The 23,356-nt window shown below is 44.9% G+C and overlaps 1 protein-coding gene across 1 annotated transcript in view; it reads left to right on the plus strand.

The window, feature by feature from the left end:
* Positions 1–23,356, plus strand: part of LOC138349729 (sodium channel protein para-like) — a 147,780-nt gene that overhangs the window by 110,404 nt on the left and 14,020 nt on the right. Inside the window, exons 17-19 of the mRNA XM_069310355.1 lie at positions 10,030–10,178; positions 17,206–17,505; positions 23,126–23,248. Coding sequence (XP_069166456.1) covers positions 10,030–10,178; positions 17,206–17,505; positions 23,126–23,248 — 572 coding nt within the window. The remainder of the gene's footprint in view (positions 1–10,029; positions 10,179–17,205; positions 17,506–23,125; positions 23,249–23,356) is intronic.

A 23,356-nucleotide genomic window follows, 5' to 3' on the forward strand; every position in this document is an offset into this window, starting at 1 on the left:
CACCTCCCTGGCTCTTAGTGCCACAAGCCCACCAACCTAGTTCTTAGTGCCACAAGCCCACCTGTCTGGCTCTTAGTGCCACAAGCCCACCAACCTAGTTCTTAGTACCACAAGATCACCTACCTGGCTGTTAGTGCCACTAGCCCACTTCCCTGGTTCTTAGTGCTACTAGCCCATCTCCCTGACTCATGGTGCCACAAGCTCACCTTCCTAACTCTCAGTGCCATTAACCCACTTCCCTGGTTCATGGTGCCACTAGCCCACCTCCCTGGTTCCTAGTGCCACTAGCCCACCTCATTGGCTTTTAGTGCCACTCGCCCACCTTTCTTGTTCTTAGTGCCACTAGCCAACCTCTTTGGCTCTTGGTGTCACTAACCTCCTTTCTGACTCTTAGTGCCACTAGCCCACCTTTCTGGTTCTTAGTGCCACTAGCCCTCCTCCCTGGTTCTTAGTACCACTAGCCCCCCCCCTGGCTCATAGTGATCCCTAGCACAGCCCCTTTGCTCTTAGTGCCACTAGCCCATTCCCCGTGACTCTTAGTACCACTAGCCCACCACCTGGCTCTTAAAGCCACTAGCCCAACCCCTGGCTCTTAGTACCACTAGCCCACCCCTGGCTGGTAATGCCACTAGCCCACCCTTTAACTCTTAGTGCCACTAACACACTACCTTGGCTCTTAGTGCCACTAGCCCACATCCCTGACTCTTAGTGCCACTAGCCCACCTCCATGACTATTGGTGCCACTAGCTCACTTTCCTGGTTCCTAGTTCCACTAACCCACTTCCCTGGCTCTTACTGCCTCTAGCCTACCTCCCTGACTCTTGGTGGCACTAACCCACCTCCCTGGCTCTTGGTGCCACTAGTCCACCTTCCTGGCTCCTAGTGTCACTAGCCCAGCTCCCTGACTCTTAGTGCCACTAGCCCACCTCCCTGGCTCTTAGTGCCACTAGCCCACCTCCCTGGCTCTTAGTGCCACTAGCCCACCTCCCTGGCTCTTAGTGCCACTAGCCCACCTCCCTGGCTCTTACTGCCTCTAGCCCACCTCCCTGACTCTTGGTGCCACTAGCCCACCTCCCTGAATCTTGGTGCCACTAGCCCACCTCCCTGGTTGTTAGTGCTACTTGCTCCTCGCTGGCTCTTAGTACAACTAGCCCCCCCCCCTGGCTCCTAGTGCCACTAGCCCATCTCCTTGGTTCTTAGTGCCACAAGCCAACATCCCTGGTTCATAGTACCACTAGCCCACATCCCTGGCTGTTAGTGCCACTTGCCCACCATCTGGCTCTTAGTGCCACAAGTCCACCTTCCTCGCTGTTAGCGCCACTAGCCCACATCCCTGGAGCCAGATTCACGAAGCGGTTACTCAAGCACTTACGAACCTGTACATCGTTTCTCAATCTTTGACGGCATTGTTTACAGTTATTAAGCAATGAGCTCTGAAGCACAATGGGGCTGTTTATAACAATAACAACAGTTGATTTGGAAGTTTTCATGCTTATAGAATGTTCAATAAATGTAAGCAAAGTCGTTAAAGATTGAGGAAAGATGTACACGTTCGTAAGTGCTTGTTTAACTGCTTCGTGAATCTGGCCCCTGGCTCCTAGCACCATGTGCCCACCTCCCTGGTTCTTATAGCCACTAGCCCATCGCCCTGGCTCTTAGTGCCACTTGCCCACCTGTCTGGCTCCAAGTGCCACTAGCCCACCTCCCTGGTTCTTAGTACCACTAGCCCACCTCCCTGGTTCTTAGTACCACTAGCCCACCTCCCTGGTTCTTAGTACCACTAGCCCACCTCCCTGGTTCTTAGTACCACTAGCCCACCTCCCTGGTTCTTAGTGCCACTATCCCACCACCCTGGCTCTTAGTGCCACTAGCCCACCTTCCAGGCTCTTTGTGCCACTAGCTCACCTCCCTGGCTTTTAGTGCCACTAGCCTACCTCCAGGCTCTTAGTGCCACTAGCCTACCTCCCAGGCTCTTAGTGCCACTAGCCCAACCCCTGGCTCTTAGTGCCACTAGCCGAGCCTACTTCCAAGCTCTTAGTGCCATTAGCTCACCCCCAGGCTCTTAGTGCCACTAGCCCACCCCCAGGCTCTTAGTGCCATCAGCCCACCTCCCTGGCTCTTAGTTCCACTCAACCCCTTTCATATACTTAGATATCTCCAAGACTGAGTAACTGAGGGCCAGCACCTCACTAATTACCATTGCCTCCAGAGTGCTACACGTTAGTCAGTTCTTATTCCTGGACCTCAGGATTGTTGTCTTATTATGATAAGTAGGAACGTTAACGTGCCTTCCTGCGCTTGGACCCTCTCGCCCTGTGACACAAGGAACCTCGCCCACGTGACACAAGGAACCTCGTCCCGTGACACAAGGAACCTCGCGTCGTGACACAAGGAATCTCGCATCGTAACACAAGGAACTTTGCCTCATGACATAAGGAACCTAGTCCCGTGACACAAGGAACCTCTCCCAATGACACAAGGAACCTAGTCCATGTGACACAAGGAACCTTTCTCCATGACTCAAGGAACCTCGTCCCGTGACACAAGGAACCTCTCCCCATGACTCAAGGAACCGCGTCCCATGACACAAGGTACCTCTCCCCATGACACAAGGAAGCTAACGCCTTGACACCAGGAACCTCTCCCCCATGACACAAGGAACCTCGTCCCGTGACACAAGGAACCTCGTCCCGTGACACAAGGAACCTCGTCCCGTGACACAAGGAACCTCGTCCTGTGATACAAGGAACCGCGTTCCATGACACGAGGTACCTCTCCCCATGACACAAGGAAGCTCACCCATGACACCAGGAACCTCTTCCCCCATGACACAAGGAACCTCGTCCCGTGACACAAGGAACGTCTCCCCATAACACAAGGAACCTCTTCCCATGACACAAGGAACCTCTCCCCATGACACAAGGAAGCTCGTCCTGTGGTACAAAGAACCTCTCGTCCTGTGGTACAAGGAACCTCTCCTCATGTAACAAGAAAGCTCGTCCCATGACACCAGGAACCTCTTCCCATGACACAAGGAACCTCTTCCCATGACACAAGGAACCTCGCCCCATGACACCAGGAAGCTCGCCTCATGACACCAGGAACCTCGCCCCTTCCACGGTTTATATAGTTCCCTTGGTTGCAAATTAACATGTCTTGACTTCGGAAGTGTATTGCTCAATATTGCTCCTAAGTTGTGGGGTTTGCAGTGCCATGATGCAAGTAAGACAGGACGACAGGTTAGTCACCTACTCTGACTTCCCCATTGCCTTCAGTGTCTTACTGTGACCTCCCCATTGCCTTCAGTGACCTACTGTGATCTCCCCATTGCCTTCAGTAACCTTTACTTCACTGTTTTACTTGGACGCGAGGGCGACCATTCTTCTGCCCTGAGATATCAGCTGTGTTTGTATATGGATCAAACCCCACCCCCTCCCCCCCCTCCCATTGTCGTTATCGTAACGTGAGGCTAGCATGGTATCTTGCCACCCACCCCCTATTTCAGCTCAGCTAATGCGATATAAGCTTGGTAGGGTGTCTTGCCACCCCTCCTCCCTCAGTTACCGTGACAGGAGCCTGGTAGAGTATCTTGCCACCCTCCCTCACCACCACCAGCATCCACCACTACTGCTGGTTGGTTCTGAGAAGCTTTCTGTTTCCTTCTCACTCTGTCCTTCGCACACTCTCCGTTCCCGTACCCCATTACATCCCTCGTATACCGCTCCGTCCTCATCCCCTAATTTTCTCCTTTACTCTCATCCCCTTTCCGTTTAAGTCTTTCCCTTAATTCCCTCTATTCCACACCCGTATCTTCCCTTGTGTTCCACTTCTCTACAAATATAGGTATCCGGCCCCTGGTCTTACCATGCTTCTGTTGTGTGTGATTGCTCAAGGGACGCAATGAGACCAATCACTAGGTGGCCCTCCCTGGAGCTATGTAGCCAACATAGCACCATCGTACAATGTGTATCATATGTAGCTCTAAAGGCTCCTGTATAACCTAAGTTTAGTACATGGCTCTCTGCAGCGCCTTTCCGTCTTGCATGCCACAAGCTAGCACAGACTTCTAGACCCGAGGCCATTACAGTGGGTGAAGGAAGGAAGGAAGGCAGGTGATACCTTCTACTGTCACCCGACACCAGTCACCCAACATCACAGGCTGACGTATTCCTGGGGCGGTTGTCAGGTTAGGGGGCAACCTGTCCTCTTACAAATTACTTCTAAATTTGGCCGTTTGCCCGAAAATGGATGTAATTTAAAAATGAAAAACTTTAAAACAAAATTAGATTTTTTTTTCCAAAACAGCAAGTTAAGGGTCCTCTGGTAGGTTAGGAGGGCAGGGAATTTCCATAATGTTTCAAAACGTCATGAAAGCCGTTAATTGACAGTTTTCTCTCCTAACCTAACAGAGTAAGCCAGAAGACTCAAACAGAAAACGGCAGTACATCACTTTCGTGAGCCGATTTAATTTAAAATTATGTCTATTATTGGCCATAGCGCGCAAACGAGCGAAAACCGACGTTATTTTTAAGAGGACGGGTTGTAGGGGCATAACGGCTGGCTGCTCCCTATGTTCCTCAAGACTTGTGTGCACTCTGGCTCCACTTCTCTTACTGTTTGCTTAGGTTAGGTTACTTTAGCTCAAGTTACGTTGGATTACATTAGTTCTAGTAATGTTTCATTACATTAGCTCAGCTTACATTAGGTTATGTTAGCTCAGCTTACGTTAGGTTACATTAGCTCAGCTTACGTTAGGTTACATTAGCTCAGCTTACTTTGTTACATTAGCTCAGCTTACGAGAGGTTTATTTACTCTTTTATGCATCATTCAAGCACATATGTTTAAAAGCTAGATATTATCTAATTTAATATTTCATCAAGCTGCTCCATATTTGACATACATTTAATACAAGCAGCCAGCCGGTTACTATATAACATATTGTGTCAAATGGTTGTGGAAGTTACTGTGGATGCTTGTACTGGTACTTCAGAAAGGGTAGGTCACCCAATACTTACACCAATTGCGTTATTAACCTTAAATGTGGTCCAAGCAACAACCAGTTTTCAAACAAGTGGTACAACCACTATTACAATTATACTTACGCCCTCAGGAGTGGCCGTCAGTGTTGACTGTTTCAGGAGAGTTTAGCAGTATTTGCCACTCTAACAAGAATAGGTAGTACTTGCCACCCTAACAAAGATAGGCAGTAGATACCATCCTAACAAAGATAGGCAGTACTTGCCACCCTAACAAAGATAGGCAGTACTTGCCATCCTAACAAAGATAGGCAGTACTTGCTATCCTAGCAAGGACAAGCAGTAGTTGCCATCCTAACAAAGATAGGCAGTACTTGTCACCCATCCTAACAAGGATAGGTAGTACTTGCCATCCTAACAAGGATAGGCAGTACTTGACATCCTAACAAAGATAGGCAGTACTTAGCACCTTAACAGAGATAGGCAGTAGCTGCCACCCTATCAAGGATAGGCAGTAGCCGTCACCCTATCAAGGATAGGCAGTAGTTGAAACCTTATCAAAGATAGGCAGTAATTGCCACCATAACAAGTATAGGCAGTAGTTACCACCGTTTCAAGGATAGGCTTTAGTTGCCACCCTATCAAGGATAAACAGTAGTTGCCACCTTATCAAGGATAGGTTCACATGGTGCAAAGACATGCAACTAAATGGCTTCCAGACCTGAAAATCAAGAGTTATGATGAGAGACTAGATGTGTTAAATATGCCATAGATAGAAGAAAAAGAGGTGATATGATCACTGCTTACAAAATAATAGCCGGGATCGACCAAATTAACAAAGAGGAATTCCTGAAACCGGCAACTCCAAGAACAAAAGGTCATAGATTTAAACAAACTAAACATAGCTACCAAAGAAATAAAAAAAAATCACTTGCGAACATAATGGTAGATGGCTGGAACAAGTGTGGTGGTGGTGGAGGCCAAAACCGGCAGCAGTTTCAAAGCATTATATGATAAAGAATACACACACACACACACACACACAAAGATTAGTGCGAAGACCATTACGGAAGTATAGGATGAAGGGAAGACAAAATCTTCGACCAGACCTGGGGGTGGACACCTGATGTCGACTCCCCAAATATGATGCCAGAAACCCACATTAGCAGAACAAGAACAGCGGCATATGACATACTGGCCAACATCCGGGTATCCTTCAGAACTTCGACTATGTGGGGCCCTCAGGGCCCTATATACAGCAAAGGTAAGACCCACTCTTGAATATGTGTCACCGGCATGGAACCCTCTACCTAAAAAAGGACAAGGAGAAAGTAGAAAAGGTCTAAAGATATGCAGCAAGACTCATTCCTGGGCTGAAGGGATTGAACTATAAGGAAAGACTGAGATAATTTTTCCTTGATGTCATCTGGGTTGGTCATGGTTGGAATATATGTACTGATCAGCATCGCACTTCTCCTGCTCTCAAGCAGAAGCTGGACCGTCAATAAGCGGTCGTCGATGCCCTCTGGAAGCTTGGCAAGTTTTTGAACGAGGTGGGATCCAATGGCAAATTAAACGCCAGCTTCTCGTCGTTTAGCGCTACAGCGACCACCCCAGAAAAGGGTCTACCCACCACCACGTTCTGTAAGCTAACCTTAGTCACCCAATCGTGTTTCACTGAGTGCTGATATGCCCACATTGTCGCACGCTACTTCCTTTGCAACTAGTGCAGTTCGCCTTTCAGGTCTTTCTGCCTTGGTGTTATCCAGCAGAGTTTGAACGTTCCAAATACCGAGATTGAGCACCCCCTCACTTTTTTCATTGTATTTATTCGACCGCTGTGAGGGATCCCCGCCCGCCGCGGTTTGCTAGCCAGGGTGAATTGAAGCAGGCTATGGTAAGGTACCTTTTCTAGCCCCTTCCTCGAAGGAAGTTAGCGTAATGTGTCCTGAAGAGACAACATCCGGGCTCAGACACCCAGGGGGCTGCCGAACTCTGATGCTGCTTCGGTCCAGTATAGAGCGTCCCTATGCCCTGAGCCGCCTGTATGCAGGTCTGTAACTACAGCTTCCAGTGTATCCTCACCTGTTGCTTCGCCAATTGCCCATCGCCACAGGACTTGAGGTTGTGCAGTATGGGTTGAAGTCGCCTGTCCTTGACTTGGATTAAAGTGAGGGAGAGTTGTGCAGATCGTCAGCCTCGCGCTCTCGCCCCGACCTATCTGGGTCCAGCGGCAAGACAAATCGAGATGGCAGGAGATAGGTTAGGAAGTAGTGGATGGCCAGCAGTATTCTACGTGACTCACTGTGCCCTAATTGTGCTCTACAACACTGCTGGTATGCTTGTTGAACCATTCTGGTGGTTTTCTCTGCGCAGTCCGCCAGGTTCAGTCTTCGCATGCGTAGGTAGATAAGCCTTAGTTCACTGAAAGTCTCAAACCTTCGGCTACCCTTACCTGGTTTTGCCCGCCAGTCGAAGCAGTTTACCGGAATGTGGCCGCTGTTGCATGCAAACAGCTACTAGGAGCCACAAGTGAGAGTTGAGTGCAGGTAGGGACCAGAGCAGGCAAAACCATCCAAACGTGCGGCTGCTCCAACCCGTTCTCGCACTTTCGTATAGTCAATATTGACTTATTAAATAAGTGCATATGTGACATACTATATTATTGTGAATATTTTAGTTTACCTTGAAAAGCTTCATAGAAAACACCGACCTTACCTAACCTTCTTAGTATGTTAAGATAAGCATCTTATTGCTTCGTAATTACAATTATTACTTAACCTATTATAGGTATAGGTTAAGTAATAATTGTAATATAATTGCAAAATAATAATTGTAATATAATTGTAAAATAATTGTAATTGTAATACAATTATTACTTAACCTATTATAGGTATAGGTTAAGTAATAATTGTAATTACGAAGCAATAAGATGCTAATCTTAACATACTAAGAAGGTTAGGTAAGGTCTGTGTTTTCTATGAAGATTTTCAAGGTAAACTAAAATATTCACAATAAATTAGTATGTCACATATGCACTTATTTAATAAGTCAATATTGACTGTATGAAAGTGCGAGAACGGGTTGGCTGCTCTGAGGTACTACCCCTCACTGACACTCCAGACACCCTCAAGACTAAAGTATATATGTGCGCAGGCTCCTGCCCTCGATAATGGGACATGTTGACTAATTTTTATAAAAGAAGCTGCTGAGGCCATGAGCAAGGTGTTCACAATGATCTATAAAACCATCACTGGACATACCTAGAAAACGAGAAGGCAGCCAGAGTCTTATGAATATACTATGAAGGAGAGGCACGGAAGCAGCTGAACATACTCCATTGTCACTGACATACATTCTCGCCAAGGATCTTGAGAGAATAGTAAAGCCGGGTCTAATGCACTAACTATATTGCAACATGGACATAGGGAAGGACAGCCCTGCACAACAAACCTTTTAGAATCCAACGAGCAGGATGACTTCAGTTCAGACAAGAACGAACAGACTCCATATTCTTTGAATATCAGAAGGCTTTTGACATTGTTCCTATACAATAGACTCCATATAATCTTTAAACAAAAATGTTTTAACTGGCAGTATATTAAAATGGGGAATCCGTAATAAAATAAAGCCTGGCAATAGGATTGAAATAGGAATGAAGAGGTATTATAAGCGGTATTCAGCAAGGGTCAGGTTTGGGTCCCATATTAGTTAACTTATTTTATGCATAAATTATTCACTTAAATTTTAAGTGAATAATTTTAATTAAATCAAAATAATTTATTTTCTTCCTTCATGTCAATTTTTGTGGACACTGGGAAGCTGATGAAAAATATTAGCACGAGTTTCAGTGTAATAGATTATACTTGAAGGTTTGGACACACTACAAAAGCAGTCCGACAACGACAGTCACAACACCATCACTTGGAAGATCTTGTCAACAAGATGTTAACATTTGTGCCAATTATTTCATTAGTTAAATTTTCTACATATATACAACTTTTACGCATATTTTCTACATAAATACAGACACCGAGTCACAATAGTGTGGCAGAACACTTGACACTCAACCTACACATCTGAAAATAAAGGAAATGCCGACGTTGTGGTCCGTCCTGGATCATTAGCAAGTGTAAAAATAAAAAGTATTTGTGGCCTGTCACTTGGTCCCGTCGTCATTGGGGAACTATCAACAAAATTCATATGGGATACTTTGGGGCCTCCTTTGACTTTGATGAATAGCAGTGCTTTTGTTAGCCAAGCCTCCTTTGCAGAACACTGTATGTTCACGATATATAAGGGTGTACACCAAGTAATAGCTTTATAGTGATGGTTAAAATAGAATACCATTTTAGCAATCTGAGGTTAAGATTAAATAGGTTTAAACAGTCACTACGAAAAGTAGTCATATTTTGTCATTTTAATTTTAAAACTGTGCAAGTTGACCTCATTAAAGCCAGGTCACCGACCTTTGAACACATAAAACACAAGCATAAGTCTCGTTTATTTTCCCTCTGGTCACGTACCTGGCCACCTACCTGACCCAGTGACCACACCGCTACCGTGGTGTTGCTGCGATACTGCCGCTTCCCTATGCGGCCTGTTTACTTGTCACGTGTTCCTTGCAGCTTATGTGGTGTGGCCAGGGTAGGTCTGGTGTCCAGGGGACTGCTGCCACCACACCGCAGGATGCCTTTTCTCTTGAGGTATCACATCACCTATATCACCACTCGTCCCGCTATCTTGAGGTCTCATGCCACCTATATCACCCCTTTTCCCGCCATCTTAAGATCTCACATCACCTATATCACCCCTCATCCTGCCATCTTGAGGTCTCACATCACCTATATCACCCCTCTTCCTGCCATCTTGAGATCTCATGCCACCTACATCACCCCTCGTCCCGCCATCTTGAGGTCTCACGCCACCTATATCACCCCTTGTCCCACCATCTTGAGGTCTCGTTTAACTCAGGCCTCCCTGGACACACTTATGCCTACCACCTCCACACACTCTCTCCAACTCTAAGTCAAAGGAGACATTTTCTTCCAGATTTCCATGGTTCCAGTGGCGACGAGGAGGTGGTGGAGGAAGACGTGCAAGCTCCTGGACCCATGATGGATTCCGGAAGTGATGTGATCCTCGATTACCCTGCAGATTGCTTCAAAGAAGCCTGTTATGTGAAGTGTCCTTGGTGTGCGGTTAGTGTTATCCTCAGCTTACTATATTTAATGCAAGCTTCATAAAATTTCCTATAAATGCAATTTATCGCAACTTACCTTAAGACACGTAAAGAAACTTCCCTCTCTAAAGTGTATTTGAGTAGCAAGACCCGGAGTTTTATTGCTGTTAGGTCTGAGTCCTGAGGCGGCTCGAGGGAGGAAGGTGAGCTGTGCATGGTAACTGGTGGGTCGTGTACACTGGTAGATCGTGCACATAATGGGTTATGTACACTGGTGGGTCGTGAACACCGGTGGGTCATGTACAATGGTGGGTCGTGTACACTGGTGGGTCGTGTACACTAGTGGGTCGTGTACACTGGTGGATCGTGTACATAGTGGGTCATGTACACTGGTGGATCGTGTACATAGTAGGTCATGCACACTGGTGGGTCATGTACACTGGTGGGTCGTGTACATAGTGGGTCGTGTACACTGGTGGATGGTGTACATAGTGGGTCATGTACACTGGTGGGTTATGTACGCTTGTGGATCGTGTACATAATGGGTTATGCACACTGGTGGATCATGTACATTGGTGGGTCGTGCACACTAGTGGGTCATGCACACTGGTGGGTCATACGCACTGGTGGGTCGTGCACATTGGTGGGTCGTGCACACTGGTGGGTCGTGCACACTGGTGCCATGTTCATGCATAAAGACTCGTCAAATATTGCCTTATCACATTACTCTTAATGCATTCGTATTTATTTTGAGCTTCCACTACAGTGACACAGAACTCATGGGTCACCCTGTAGGACTGACTCATGGGTCACCCTGTAGGACTGACTCATGGGTCACCCTGTAGAACTGACTCATGGGTCACCCTGTAGGACTGACTCATGGGTCACCCTGTAGAACTGACTCATGGGTCACCCTGTAGGACTGACTCATGGGTCACCCTGTAGGACTGACTCATGGGTCACCCTGTAGGACTGACTCATGGGTCACCCTGTAGGACTGACTCATGGGTCACCCTGTAGGACTGACTCATGGGTCACCCTGTAGGACTGACTCATGGGTCACCCTGTAGGACTGACTCATGGGTCACCCTGTAGGACTGACTCGTGGGTCACCCTGTTGGTCTGACTCATGGGTCACCCTGTAGGTCTGACTCATGGGTCACCCTGTAGGTCTGACTCATGGGTCACTCTGTAAGTCTTGTAGGATTTTGCAACTTCTGGCTCCCTAAAATAAGGACCTAACTACCAATATAACGGCAATTTAACTGTCTTCAATGGCAATAGTTATATCCAGTGGCCACTAGGAAACTTGTTTTCTCTGTGAGGTAGTGGACTGTATCTATTCTCTGTGTTCAGTTTTCAGGGTGATCCAACAAGAATGGTGCTGCTGTCATTAACTTGCTTTGGTGTGTGAATTTAATTAACTTTAGCATGTTTTGGTGTGTAGATTAACAAATCTCCACTTACCACTTAGTAATAAGTAATATATGTATAATACAGTGAACATTTATACGGTTACAAATTATTTTAGCCTATCCTTTTGATCTGGTATCTTGCCACATATGAATTATGATGAACAATGACAAGATTATTTAATTCTTTAATGTTATGAATTGATCTATTGCAAATGTATACTTTAATTTATCTTAGCAATTGCAATATATTGTGTCTACACAATATATACAGATTTGTTAACTATTGATTAACCTAGTTAGTATATTTTTATTTTAATAACAAGTAATTTACTTACTGAGGTGAGCTTTAAAGCCCATGGTTTAACTGCACCTGCAAAATAACGGGGTTAGTGACACAAAGAATTGGATCCAATTACTATTGTTACTACACCACCAGCCTCCCTTATTTAGTTAAGATGCAGGTATGGAGCTCTATCTTCTTGTACAAAGATTTAATTCTCTTGTAGGGCCAGTAGTGTTGTTCACTACTGATGTTGAAATGGTGTTATCTAGATTCCATCGGCTTCTGGCTCCAGGTCCAGTGTTGCTCACACTCCACTCAACTTGGGGCAAGACACACCCTTATTTCATAAATATCATATGTCCTCTTGTTTATACATATTTATGTGAAGTTTTACACCACCAACTAGGGGCTCACGGAAGATAGACGGCTAAAACTAAGCTTGGACGACTATGGAGTGTACCCATGAGGTGGAATGGCTATGTTTACTTGGGTGTGAGGCATCACTGCTGTGGCGACAATGTACTCACACACACTGCTCTCATTGTTTCTTGGCAAGACACACTCAAAACACTTTAAATCATGTGTCTTATTGTTTATACACATATTATGTGCTGTTGACAACCATTGAGGTTCGTGGATGTTAAACGGCGGCAAATAAACAGCTTGAACACCGTGGGGTATTGTTGTTGATTTAAGAGCGACGACAATCGTGGGATCGGAAGCACCCCAGCGACCCTTGAATGGTTAATTGCGAAACCGAATGGCAGATGATTGGGGAGCCCTAGGAGTCTCTCAGGGGACAAGCACTATACTATACTTATATACAGGGGACTATATACTTGGCCCCAAACTAAAATGAAAAGTCATGCGGAGCCCTCTGGAAAGCAGAAACCAGCCGCCCACCACGCCCGAGGGCACACCAGGAAGTGACCAGGATTCCCCAACTCCCAGCACCTCTCGGCCCAGCCGGCGCCAGACACCGTCACCCTGCCAGGAGAACCAGTCAGAAAACGCCCCAAAAAAAAAACTATCAACAATCCTGTGACCCAAGGCAATATTTGCGCCAGGCGTCGTACAAACCAAACCATTGAATAGGGATGCCAAACGGCAGTATCAAATGCAAAACACAAAACAGAATGTGATCCAGCGGCTCCCAGGCGGAGGAGGTGTCCAGATGTCTGCTCGCCGTCAAGGTAGAACCAGGAGTCCCACCGTGGAGTGTTGTTGATTTAAGGGCGACAACAATCGTGGGATCGGATGCGCCCTGGCGTACCCGGTTGGGTTAATAGCAAAGCCCGTAATGGTGAAACGCAAAGCCAAATCGCGAAATAAGTAACGCCAATCACGGGAAACTAATATGCCATGTGGCAAAGAAACGCAGACAGGCAGATGATTGGGGAGCCCCCAGGAATCCCTCAGGGTGACAAGCATTGGCCCTGCCCCACACAGGGAACACAGGGTAGCAAAACCAAAATCTCTGCCCCAACGAAAACACAAAAGTCATCCAGTGTCCTCCGGCAGAGCAGAAACCAGCTGCCCACCACGACTGAGGGCACACCAGAAGCCCATCAAGACCCACCAACCCCCGGCACCTATCGGCCAAGCCGGCCCCCGAACACCGTCACCCCGCCGGGAGAACCAGCCAGAACACGCCAAAAAAAAAAATCTATCTTCAATCCCGTGACCCAAGGCGATATGTGCGCCAGGCGTCGTACAATCGGACCGTTGAAAAGGGATGCCAAACGGCAGTAGCAAAGCAAAAACACGAAAACAAGACGTGAACAGGCGGAGGAGGTATCCAGACGTCCACTCGGCTTCAAGGTTGAACCAGGAGTCCGTACCGTGGAGTGTGTTCTCATGGCGGGGGGAGTTTAGTTTACTAAACTGACAGCATCTTGACACTAATGCGATCCACCCCAAGGCGGGTATTGGTTGCCCTACCTGTTTTAATGATCCATTTATACAATCGTTAAACAAAGTATTTGGTTAAATAATCATTTATTAAGTATATGTATTTATTTTGGCATATTACCTTGATATGCTTAGAGCTATTAAATTTAATTACATATCCTGGTATTGATTCATTCTACAGGAGGGTTTCCTGAGATGTAGTTCACAAAATGGTCGTATTATGCTGACTTGACACACTCTTTGTCTAGAGAGACCTTGACTGCTACTATAAATACCCATGTCTGGTCCATGTGCTTTCATAGACCATGCTACTCAGACATGTTATGCTATAATTTTGGTGGAAAATTTTCCACAGGTCTGACCCATGGGCCACCATGTAGGTCTGACCCATGGGCCACCATGTAGGTCTGACCCATGGGCCACCATGTAGGTCTGACCCATGGGCCACCATGTAGGTCTGACCCATGGGCCACCATGTAGGTCTGACCCATGGGCCACCGTGTAGGTCTGACCCATGGGCCACCGTGTAGGTCTGACCCATGGGCCACCGTGTAGGTCTGACCCATGGGCCACCATGTAGGTCTGACCCATGGGCCACCATGTAGGTCTGACCCATGGGCCACCATGTAGGTCTGACCCATGGGCCACCATGTAGGTCTGACCCATGGGCCACCATGTAGGTCTGACCCATGGGCCACCATGTAGGTCTGACCCATGGGCCACCATGTAGGTCTGACTCATGGGCCACCATGTAGGTCTGACTCATGGGCCACCATGTAGGTCTGACTCATGGGCCACCATGTAGGTCTGACTCATGGGCCACCATGTAGGTCTGACCCATGGGCCACCATGTAGGTTTGACCCATGGGCCACCATGTAGGTCTGACCCATGGGCCACCATGTAGGCCTGACTCATGGGCCACCATGTAGGTCTGACCCATGGGCCACCATGTGGGTCTGACCCATGGGCCACCATGTAGGTCTGACTCATGGGCCACCATGTAGGTCTGACTCATGGGCCACCATGTAGGTCTGACCCATGGGCCACCATGTAGGTCTGACCCATGGGCCACCATGTAGGTCTGACCCATGGGCCACCATGTAGGTCTGACTCATGGGCCACCATGTAGGTCTGACTCATGGGCCACCATGTAGGTCTGACTCATGGGTCACCATGTAGGTCTGACTCATGGGCCACCATGTAGGTCTGACCCATGGGCCACCATGTAGATTAGACAGACAAAAGGAAACAATAAACATTGTGTTTTTTCCTATAGATTCCCAGGTAACTAAAGTGAAAACAGAGTTATACACTGCCACTTCTGTTGCAGTTGCAAAAAATCAATTTGAGACGTATTTTTTTTTACTTTTAATTTTGTAGGTTTATACTTGAGACAAAATAGTCATATTACTGATTACGTCAGTAAGGAGCATTGACACAACACACATGATTTGTCAGTGTCGTAACATAAATCACAATGCCAGAAGGTACCATCCACTTGGAATGGACGGTAGAGTGACGCCCTTGCTCCTTGCAGGTCGACGTTCAATCCCCCGATCGTCCGTGTGGTTGAGCACCATTCCTTTCCTCCTTTTCTCAAATCCTTATCCTCATATTCCTTCCAAAAGCTTTTTGATCATAGTGACTAAGTGCTGTCTCCTGTACCTGACAGGAGGCCTGGTCAGAAACCGGCCACAGCCTTGTTTCCCTGGCTACAATATGTTCTACAATATGTAGCCAGGACAAGACGTGTGACGTCTTGTCCTGGCTACACAGTACCATTTGGCTAACAGGACCACCGGGTTCACAGTACCACCTGGCTCACAGGACCACCGGGCTCTCAGGACCACCTGGTCACAGGAACATGTACACTGAGAAGTGTCCCTTACTTCCTCATAATGCATCCAAAATTTGCTAGTGCAGGCTACTGAACATATGGCCCTGTATGACTAACCATCCTGCGAGATGAGGACTTTTAGTATCACTTCTACCTTATTCACTCTTGTGTTGATGATGATATCCTTATAAATGGATCCAGAGTTTGCCAGTGCAGACTACTTTTCACATGCCTCTGAATGACTAACCATCCTGTGTGACGGTTAGTCATACAGAGCTGGCTACGTGATTTTAGCTACTAGCATCACGTAGCTAGCTTTTTGACACACTGTACTCCCCTTCATATAATCTAGGGTAGCTGCACAAATGCAGCTACCTAAACAGTCACAGTCCTAAATGTATTAATAATAATAATATAAAAGTCCCTCACTTTTCAGTGTTGCCACGTTAAGTAAGCTTATGCAGCTATACCCAGCTGATGGGTTGCTAACGTACCATAACAAAACAAAAAAGCGCATTTAAACTTAAATATGAGTATGAGGAAACAAGAGCAGAGTAAAAAGCCAAAGTTAAAACAAAAGTTAATATAATAAAACTAAATAAAAGGTACTTTAGCACCGGCAAATACAATTGTCTTTGTACACTTAATATGGATGACTTAAAAAAAAAAAATAAAGCTTTAACACTAATTTCAATTCCAATAACTTGGACACTGAAAACAACAAAGTATAAATTGCAAAGAGCTACAATATATATTACCCAACACCACAACTCTTACTGAACTGCCATCACTAAGACCATATAAGTGTTACTCCAGACGAGCGCCCAAGTCGACTGCCTGTGGCCTCTAGCCTCTACCTGGCGTTGACTAGCTCGCCCTGCCCTGGAGCCAAGGTGGCGTGATTACAAATGTGATCTCTGTGATTATACAATGTTATAGCAAAGGTTGGTGCAGGAATGCCACACATGAACGAACATAGACTGTCACGTTACACAATATGATACACTTTTAGTATACAAATACACATAGAAAAGTTACGTGAACATAGAGTTAGTGATGACTGGTATGAGAGCCCAGTACCCGAATACTGAGGGTGATCATGTAACAGTTTATATATACTCACCCTTTAGTTGTGTTCTGGACTATTTTCATTACAATGGCATATTTTCCTGGTTGGCCAGTAAGTTATTATAGTTATCTTAATTATTAACTCTCCCACTGTTGTTAAGCTTTAAGCCCAATACGAAACCACTTGATCGTATGAACACGTCTAACGTCGCAATTGTGATCTGGGTTACCAGGTAAATCAGTATAGAATTACCGTGTGTCTTGACCATGTACAATAACCAAAATTATCTATGCAACTGTATAGCAGTTGGATGTTTATGTAAACATGTAGTCGTAGCAGAAAATTATGAATATCTCAAGGTAACGCTTTTTTTTAGCATAATATCAGAAAGGATTAGGAATCAAAGACCAAATCTTTGATAATTATTTAATTTTTAAAAAATTATATAACTGATTTGATTTTATTGATTATATATTTGGTTGTAAAACATATATTGACTCCATTTGTGATGGCAATTCCACTCATGGCAGGGTGACCCGGAGTCCCCCTTCTGGCAAGGATGGGGGCACCTGCGCCTGAAGACTTACCAACTTATAGAGAACAAGTACTTCGAGACGGCTGTCATCACCATGATCCTGCTGTCGTCACTGGCCTTAGCGCTGGAGGACGTCGACCTCAAGTATCGGCCGGTCCTCCAGGATGTACTCTACTATATGGACAGGATCTTCACCGTCATCTTCTTCATTGAGATGTTGATCAAGTGGGTGGCTCTCGGCTTCGCTAAGTACTTCACCAACGCTTGGTGCTGGCTCGACTTTCTTATTGTGATGGTGAGTTGGTGTGTGTGTGTGTGTGTGTGTGTGTGTGTGTGTGTGTGTGTGTGTGTGTACAACTCATCTCCCTAAAATGATAGTACTTACAGCACACATGTTATGGAACACACAAGAATGGAGTACTGCAACCAACAGTGTTCACGTTTTGTGCCATTAAGTTTGTAGAGGGCAGGAAAAACAAGTGTAATACTCCTAAGGCTTGTGTAGAACATATATGTACTATACTAGACCTAAGATAACGTATAGTAGGCCTAGGGTTACTTATTCGCAAATTGGACAGGTCACATTAGGTTCTGAGTTACTTTTCAAATTTGTTAAGTATGCTATGTGGGCTAATAAAACAAAACTTTAACTTTTTGAGTGCAACAGTCCATTTGTGTATGTTTGACCAAATAGTCACTATACGAACTGCAGGATGGGTTGGTACATGTGTATTCAAGCATGTTCGTGTGTATGTATGACTCCATGTTTATATATATAAACATGTGTCTGTGTATGAGTGTTAATATTTGTATAGCAGTGAAATATAATTATGTAAGCACAGGCTACAGTTTATACAGCGCCTCACATCTCTAAGGCACACCTACAAGGTGTTGTCGTGGTACCACCCCCTGCACCAGGCGGTCTAGTGCAGCTGACCGGACCGCCACCACACGGCCCTCAATCAGCCTTGAGTTATGAAGGCTTGAGTTATGAAGATATAAGGCTTCTTATAAGATAAAATATATCTTATATCTTAAGGTTTCTCATAAGAAGATAAGGAAAGGGGGTCTACAGCCTCCTCTCTTCATATCCCGTATCTTCGTATCTCTTCATATCACTACGCCTGAATTTTTAACGCCAGGCAGATTCGTCGCTGCAATCTGGTCGCCAGCACTGGCTATGATCGCCTAGCTGAGCTTGGTGTGTCCGGTGCTGCTTGCCACATCCACTAATCACATCCAAACTAACACCGACATTATCACCCACCATTTTCTGCTACCCACTGCCTCCTAGACCTAACGTTCATCAAGCACATAAGTCATCCACTTACGAAACCTTTACATCTTTCCTCTACCTTTGTGGCTTAGTTTGTATATATAAGCAGTTTGTGAGCTCCAAACTTCACAACCCAGGGTTATTACTGGTTTAGACAACCACGTGACGTTTTGGATCTCGAGAACTGTTTAATAAATCCAAGCCAATCCTAAGGAAAAGTTTTGTCAGTGGACACTTAAATACTTAATGAATCCTGGACCGGATCATTATCCTTGCATCTCTGCCTTCTGATTTATCTTGTTAAATAAACGCTGCAAAACCCTGGACATGTTCTTCAACATAAAGAGGACACAACTGTGCGTGTGTATGTCTCTGTGTGAATGCATTTAAGTGTGCCCATATGTATCCATACGTGTGTAGGGATAAAATCACATGGATGTTAATATACATACTAATATGTAACGTTTGTCATTTATGATGCTTCCATTCTTCCCAATAATACAGTTACGATTATCCCTTCACCCTATTTCTCTCTTTGTCTGTCTGTCTGTCTCTCTCACTTATTTCTTCTTCCACTCCTATATTTCCCTTTTCCCCATCGTGTTTATGTGTGGAGAGGCCACAGCAGGTGCCAGGAGCTAGGCGCGGGGGGTCGCCGGTGTGGAGCCACCACAGCCCCACTCCCAGCTCTCTCTTAAGCTATAGCCTCGTCCCTATCAACCCTTCCCACTCCAGATTATATGTACCCGTGAATGTTTAGCTGATATTCATTGGATAGCGAATGCATTGTGTATTTTAAAATTGACTTATTGAGAAGCTATCTACTATAAAATAAAAAAACTGTTTGGGTTGTGAAGGATAAGTAAAAAACAACAAATTTCAGACCTGAACATTTTTCAGTTGTCTGTCGCACGTCTCTGTTCCAGTATTATTTAAGCATTGACAGACTTAAGGTACAGTGATGATTGTAAATATAACCCCATTTCTTTATGTATGGTTGTGTTGATGTTACTGCATGTGGGCAGGTATATATGGGTGAGAAACTCCTAGGCTACCTCTGGAAGCAGACGCCACGCCTGCACCACTCTGGAAACCCCTTCCAAAAGTCAACCTTTATTTTATATTTGAAATTAATATTCTTTTTTTGAATGAAGATGAATAAATGTGTTTTGAATGAGTAGGCAGGTGTGTGATATAAATAAATATATATATATACACATACACACACACACAGGTGTGTGTATGTGTGTGTGTGTGTGTGTGTGTGTGTGTGTGTGTGTGTGTGTGTGTGTATTCACCTAATTGTGCTTGCGGGGGTTGAGCTTTGCTCTTTCGGCCCGCCTTTCAACTGTCAATCAACTGTTACTAACTACTAACTATTTCTTTTCACACACACACACACACACAGGAAGCAGTGTGTGAGTGAGTGAGTGAGTGAGTGAGTGAGTGTGTGTGTGTGTGTGTGTGAGTGAGTGAGTGAGTGTGTGTGTGATTGATTGAGTGAGAGTGTGTGTGTATGTGTGAGTGAGTGTGTGTGTGAGAGGGTAGGGTATCCCCACTCCCTGTAACACACTTGGTCTTGTAGGTGTCACTGATAAACTTGGCTGCTATTTGGGCCGGAGCTGACGACATACCAGCGTTCAGGTCGATGAGAACATTGCGCGCCCTGCGGCCTCTCCGGGCAGTGTCGCGCTGGGAGGGCATGAGAGTAAGTAGCGTGTCGCGGTGAGGGCAGGTGCCCTGGTTGTGATGTCCTCGTGGGTAGCCCATGCTCACCCACAACCACTCATCACCCCACAAGAGTGGGTGGGGGATCCCGGTGATGGCTGGCCGCATGGGCAACGCCGCTATACTGTCCATATTCAGTGTTCGTTGACCTGTGTTCCGCCGCCACCACAACCTCTGCTGACCGCTGGCCCTCACCTCCTGTCTTCCCTGCTCTCGTACTCCCATAGCTCCTCCCCTATATACCTCTTCTCCCTTGCTTCCCTTTTATCTCTCTACTCTCCACGGTCTCACTATTATATATATATATATATATATATATATATATATTAGTATATTTTGGTAGCAGTCTTTCCTGTAGACATATATTATTAAATATGACCGAAAAAGTAAGATTAATAATTCTAACACGAATTTTCTCAATCTTTCGTACATTACGCTTCACTGTTGGAGGTAAATCAAAAATCACTTCTCCAAAATTCATTTTTATTTCTAGTCTGACGCGACACGGGCGCGTTTCGTAAAACTTATTACATTTTCAAAGACTTCACAAATACACAACTGATTAGAACGTATCTCTGATTTTATATCTACATTTGAGTGAGGTGGGAAGGGTGATGTGGCATTAACACAAGACAGAACAGGAGGGGATATTAATAGGGTATTAAAAGTATCAACACAAGACAGAACAGAAACAATGGGTATTGAATAGAAGTGTTTGTAGAAAGCCTATTGGTCCATATTTCTTGATGCTTCTATATTGGAGCGGAGTCTTGAGGTGGGTAGAATATAGTTGTGCAATAATTGGCTGTTGATTGCTGGTGTTGACTTCTTGATGTGTAGTGCCTCGCAAACGTCAAGCCGCCTGCTATCGCTGTATCTATCGATGATTTCTGTGTTGTTTACTAGGATTTCTCTGGCGATGGTTTGGTTATGGGAAGAGATTATATGTTCCTTAATGGAGCCCTCCATTAAGGAACATATAATCTCTTCCCATAACCAAACCATCGCCAGAGAAATCCTAGTAAACAACACAGAAATCATCGATAGATACAGCGATAGCAGGCGGCTTGACGTTTGCGAGGCACTACACATCAAGAAGTCAACACCAGCAATCAACAGCCAATTATTGCACAACTATATTCTACCCACCTCAAGACTCCGCTCCAATATAGAAGCATCAAGAAATATGGATCAATAGGCTTTCTACAAACACTTCTATTCAATACCCATTGTTTCTGTTCTGTCTTGTGTTGATACTTTTAATACCCTATTAATATCCCCTCCTGTTCTGTCTTGTGTTAATGCCACATCACCCTTCCCACCTCACTCAAATGTAGATATAAAATCAGAGATACGTTCTAATCAGTTGTGTATTTGTGAAGTCTTTGAAAATGTAATAAGTTTTACGAAACGCGCCCGTGTCGCGTCAGACTAGAAATAAAAATGAATTTTGGAGAAGTGATTTTTGATTTACCTCCAACAGTGAAGCGTAATGTACGAAAGATTGAGAAAATTCGTGTTAGAATTATTAATCTTACTTTTTCGGTCATATTTAATAATATATATATATATATATATATATATATATATATATATATATATATATATATATATATATATATATATATATATATATAAGCCTATACTTGCATAAACCACAAGTGAAGATAAACAATCTTTGGACAACACCCACCAGTGGTGCCAGCTACTGGAAGGTAGTTGTGCTTTCTGGGTTCGAGTCCCACTGGTGGGTGTTGTCCAAAGATTATATATATATATATATATATATATATATATATATATGTCGTACCTAGTAGCCAGAACGCACTTCTCAGCCTACTATGCAAGGCCCGATTTGCCTAATAAACCAAGTTTTCATGAATTAATTGTTTTTCGACTACCTAACCTAACCTAACTTTTTCGGCTACCTAACCTTATCTAACCTATAAAGATAGGTTAGGTTAGGTTAGGTAGGGTTGGTTAAGTGCGGTCATATATCTACGTTAATTTTAACTCCAATAAAAAAAAATTACCTCATACATAATGAAATGGGTAGCTTTATCATTTCATAAGAAAAAAAATAGAGAAAATATAATAATTCAGGAAAACTTGGCTTATTAGGCAAATCGGGCCTTGCATAGTAGGCCGAGAAGTGCATTCTGGCTACTAGGTACGACATATATATATATATATATATATATATATATATATATATATATATATATATATGTGTGTTATATATATATATTATATATATATATATATATATATATAATATATATATATAACACACATACATATATACATACATATTACAGAAAACACACAATTAAATGACAATCACTGTTCGAAGCTCTTATATATATATATATATATATATATATATATATATATATATATATATATATATATTATGTACCTGGTCTTCCACTGTTTAAACTAGACATAAACTCCTTTTCTATCTTCGTGAGGTAGACAGCGGTGGCGCCCTGTCTTACCTCTGGAGATTATAATGCTACAGTTTGCTCTCTGTTCTGTGTGTCTTGCAGAGACTTAATACTATATCTCTCGGGAAAAGTGGCTACCTCTTATTTCTCCAGCCCACTCTTTGTTTACGATAGCCTCCTGACCCCCACCACGCCAGTTGTCCTGACCATCTTCCACCACCCCAGTTACAATCATCCTCCGTATACCTCCCCCCCCCCCACAATCAACCCCGGTTGTGGAGAGTGGCCAGCCAGCCGGTGGTTGTGGCTGGGAACTGTGTCTAACTAATATCTCTCCCTGTAGTGTATGGTGTTGGCCGCTGGCGTGCGGGCCCCTACGTGTTTATACTTCTACTGTAGTGAGCGTCAACCTCTTCCTGCCTCTCTATTTTCTATGTGTAACTCTTGTGGGCTCTGATTTCCAGGTGTCCTTGATTAACCTTGTGGCAACCCTGGCTGGAGCAGGCAAAATTCAGGCGTTCAAAACGATGAGAACGCTGCGCGCTCTGCGACCCCTGAGGGCCATGTCCCGTATGCAGGGCATGAGGGTAAGTGGTGCCCGCCCACAGCAGCCATGTCCCAGCAGGTGCTGCACGGCGCATGACCCCAACCTGCCACTAGACTATGCAGGCCGCCTCTCCAGCATCCTCGCCATC

The sequence above is a fragment of the Procambarus clarkii genome, chromosome 67 (genome assembly GCF_040958095.1).
Source record: "Procambarus clarkii isolate CNS0578487 chromosome 67, FALCON_Pclarkii_2.0, whole genome shotgun sequence".
NCBI classification, from domain to species: Eukaryota; Metazoa; Arthropoda; class Malacostraca; order Decapoda; family Cambaridae; genus Procambarus; species Procambarus clarkii.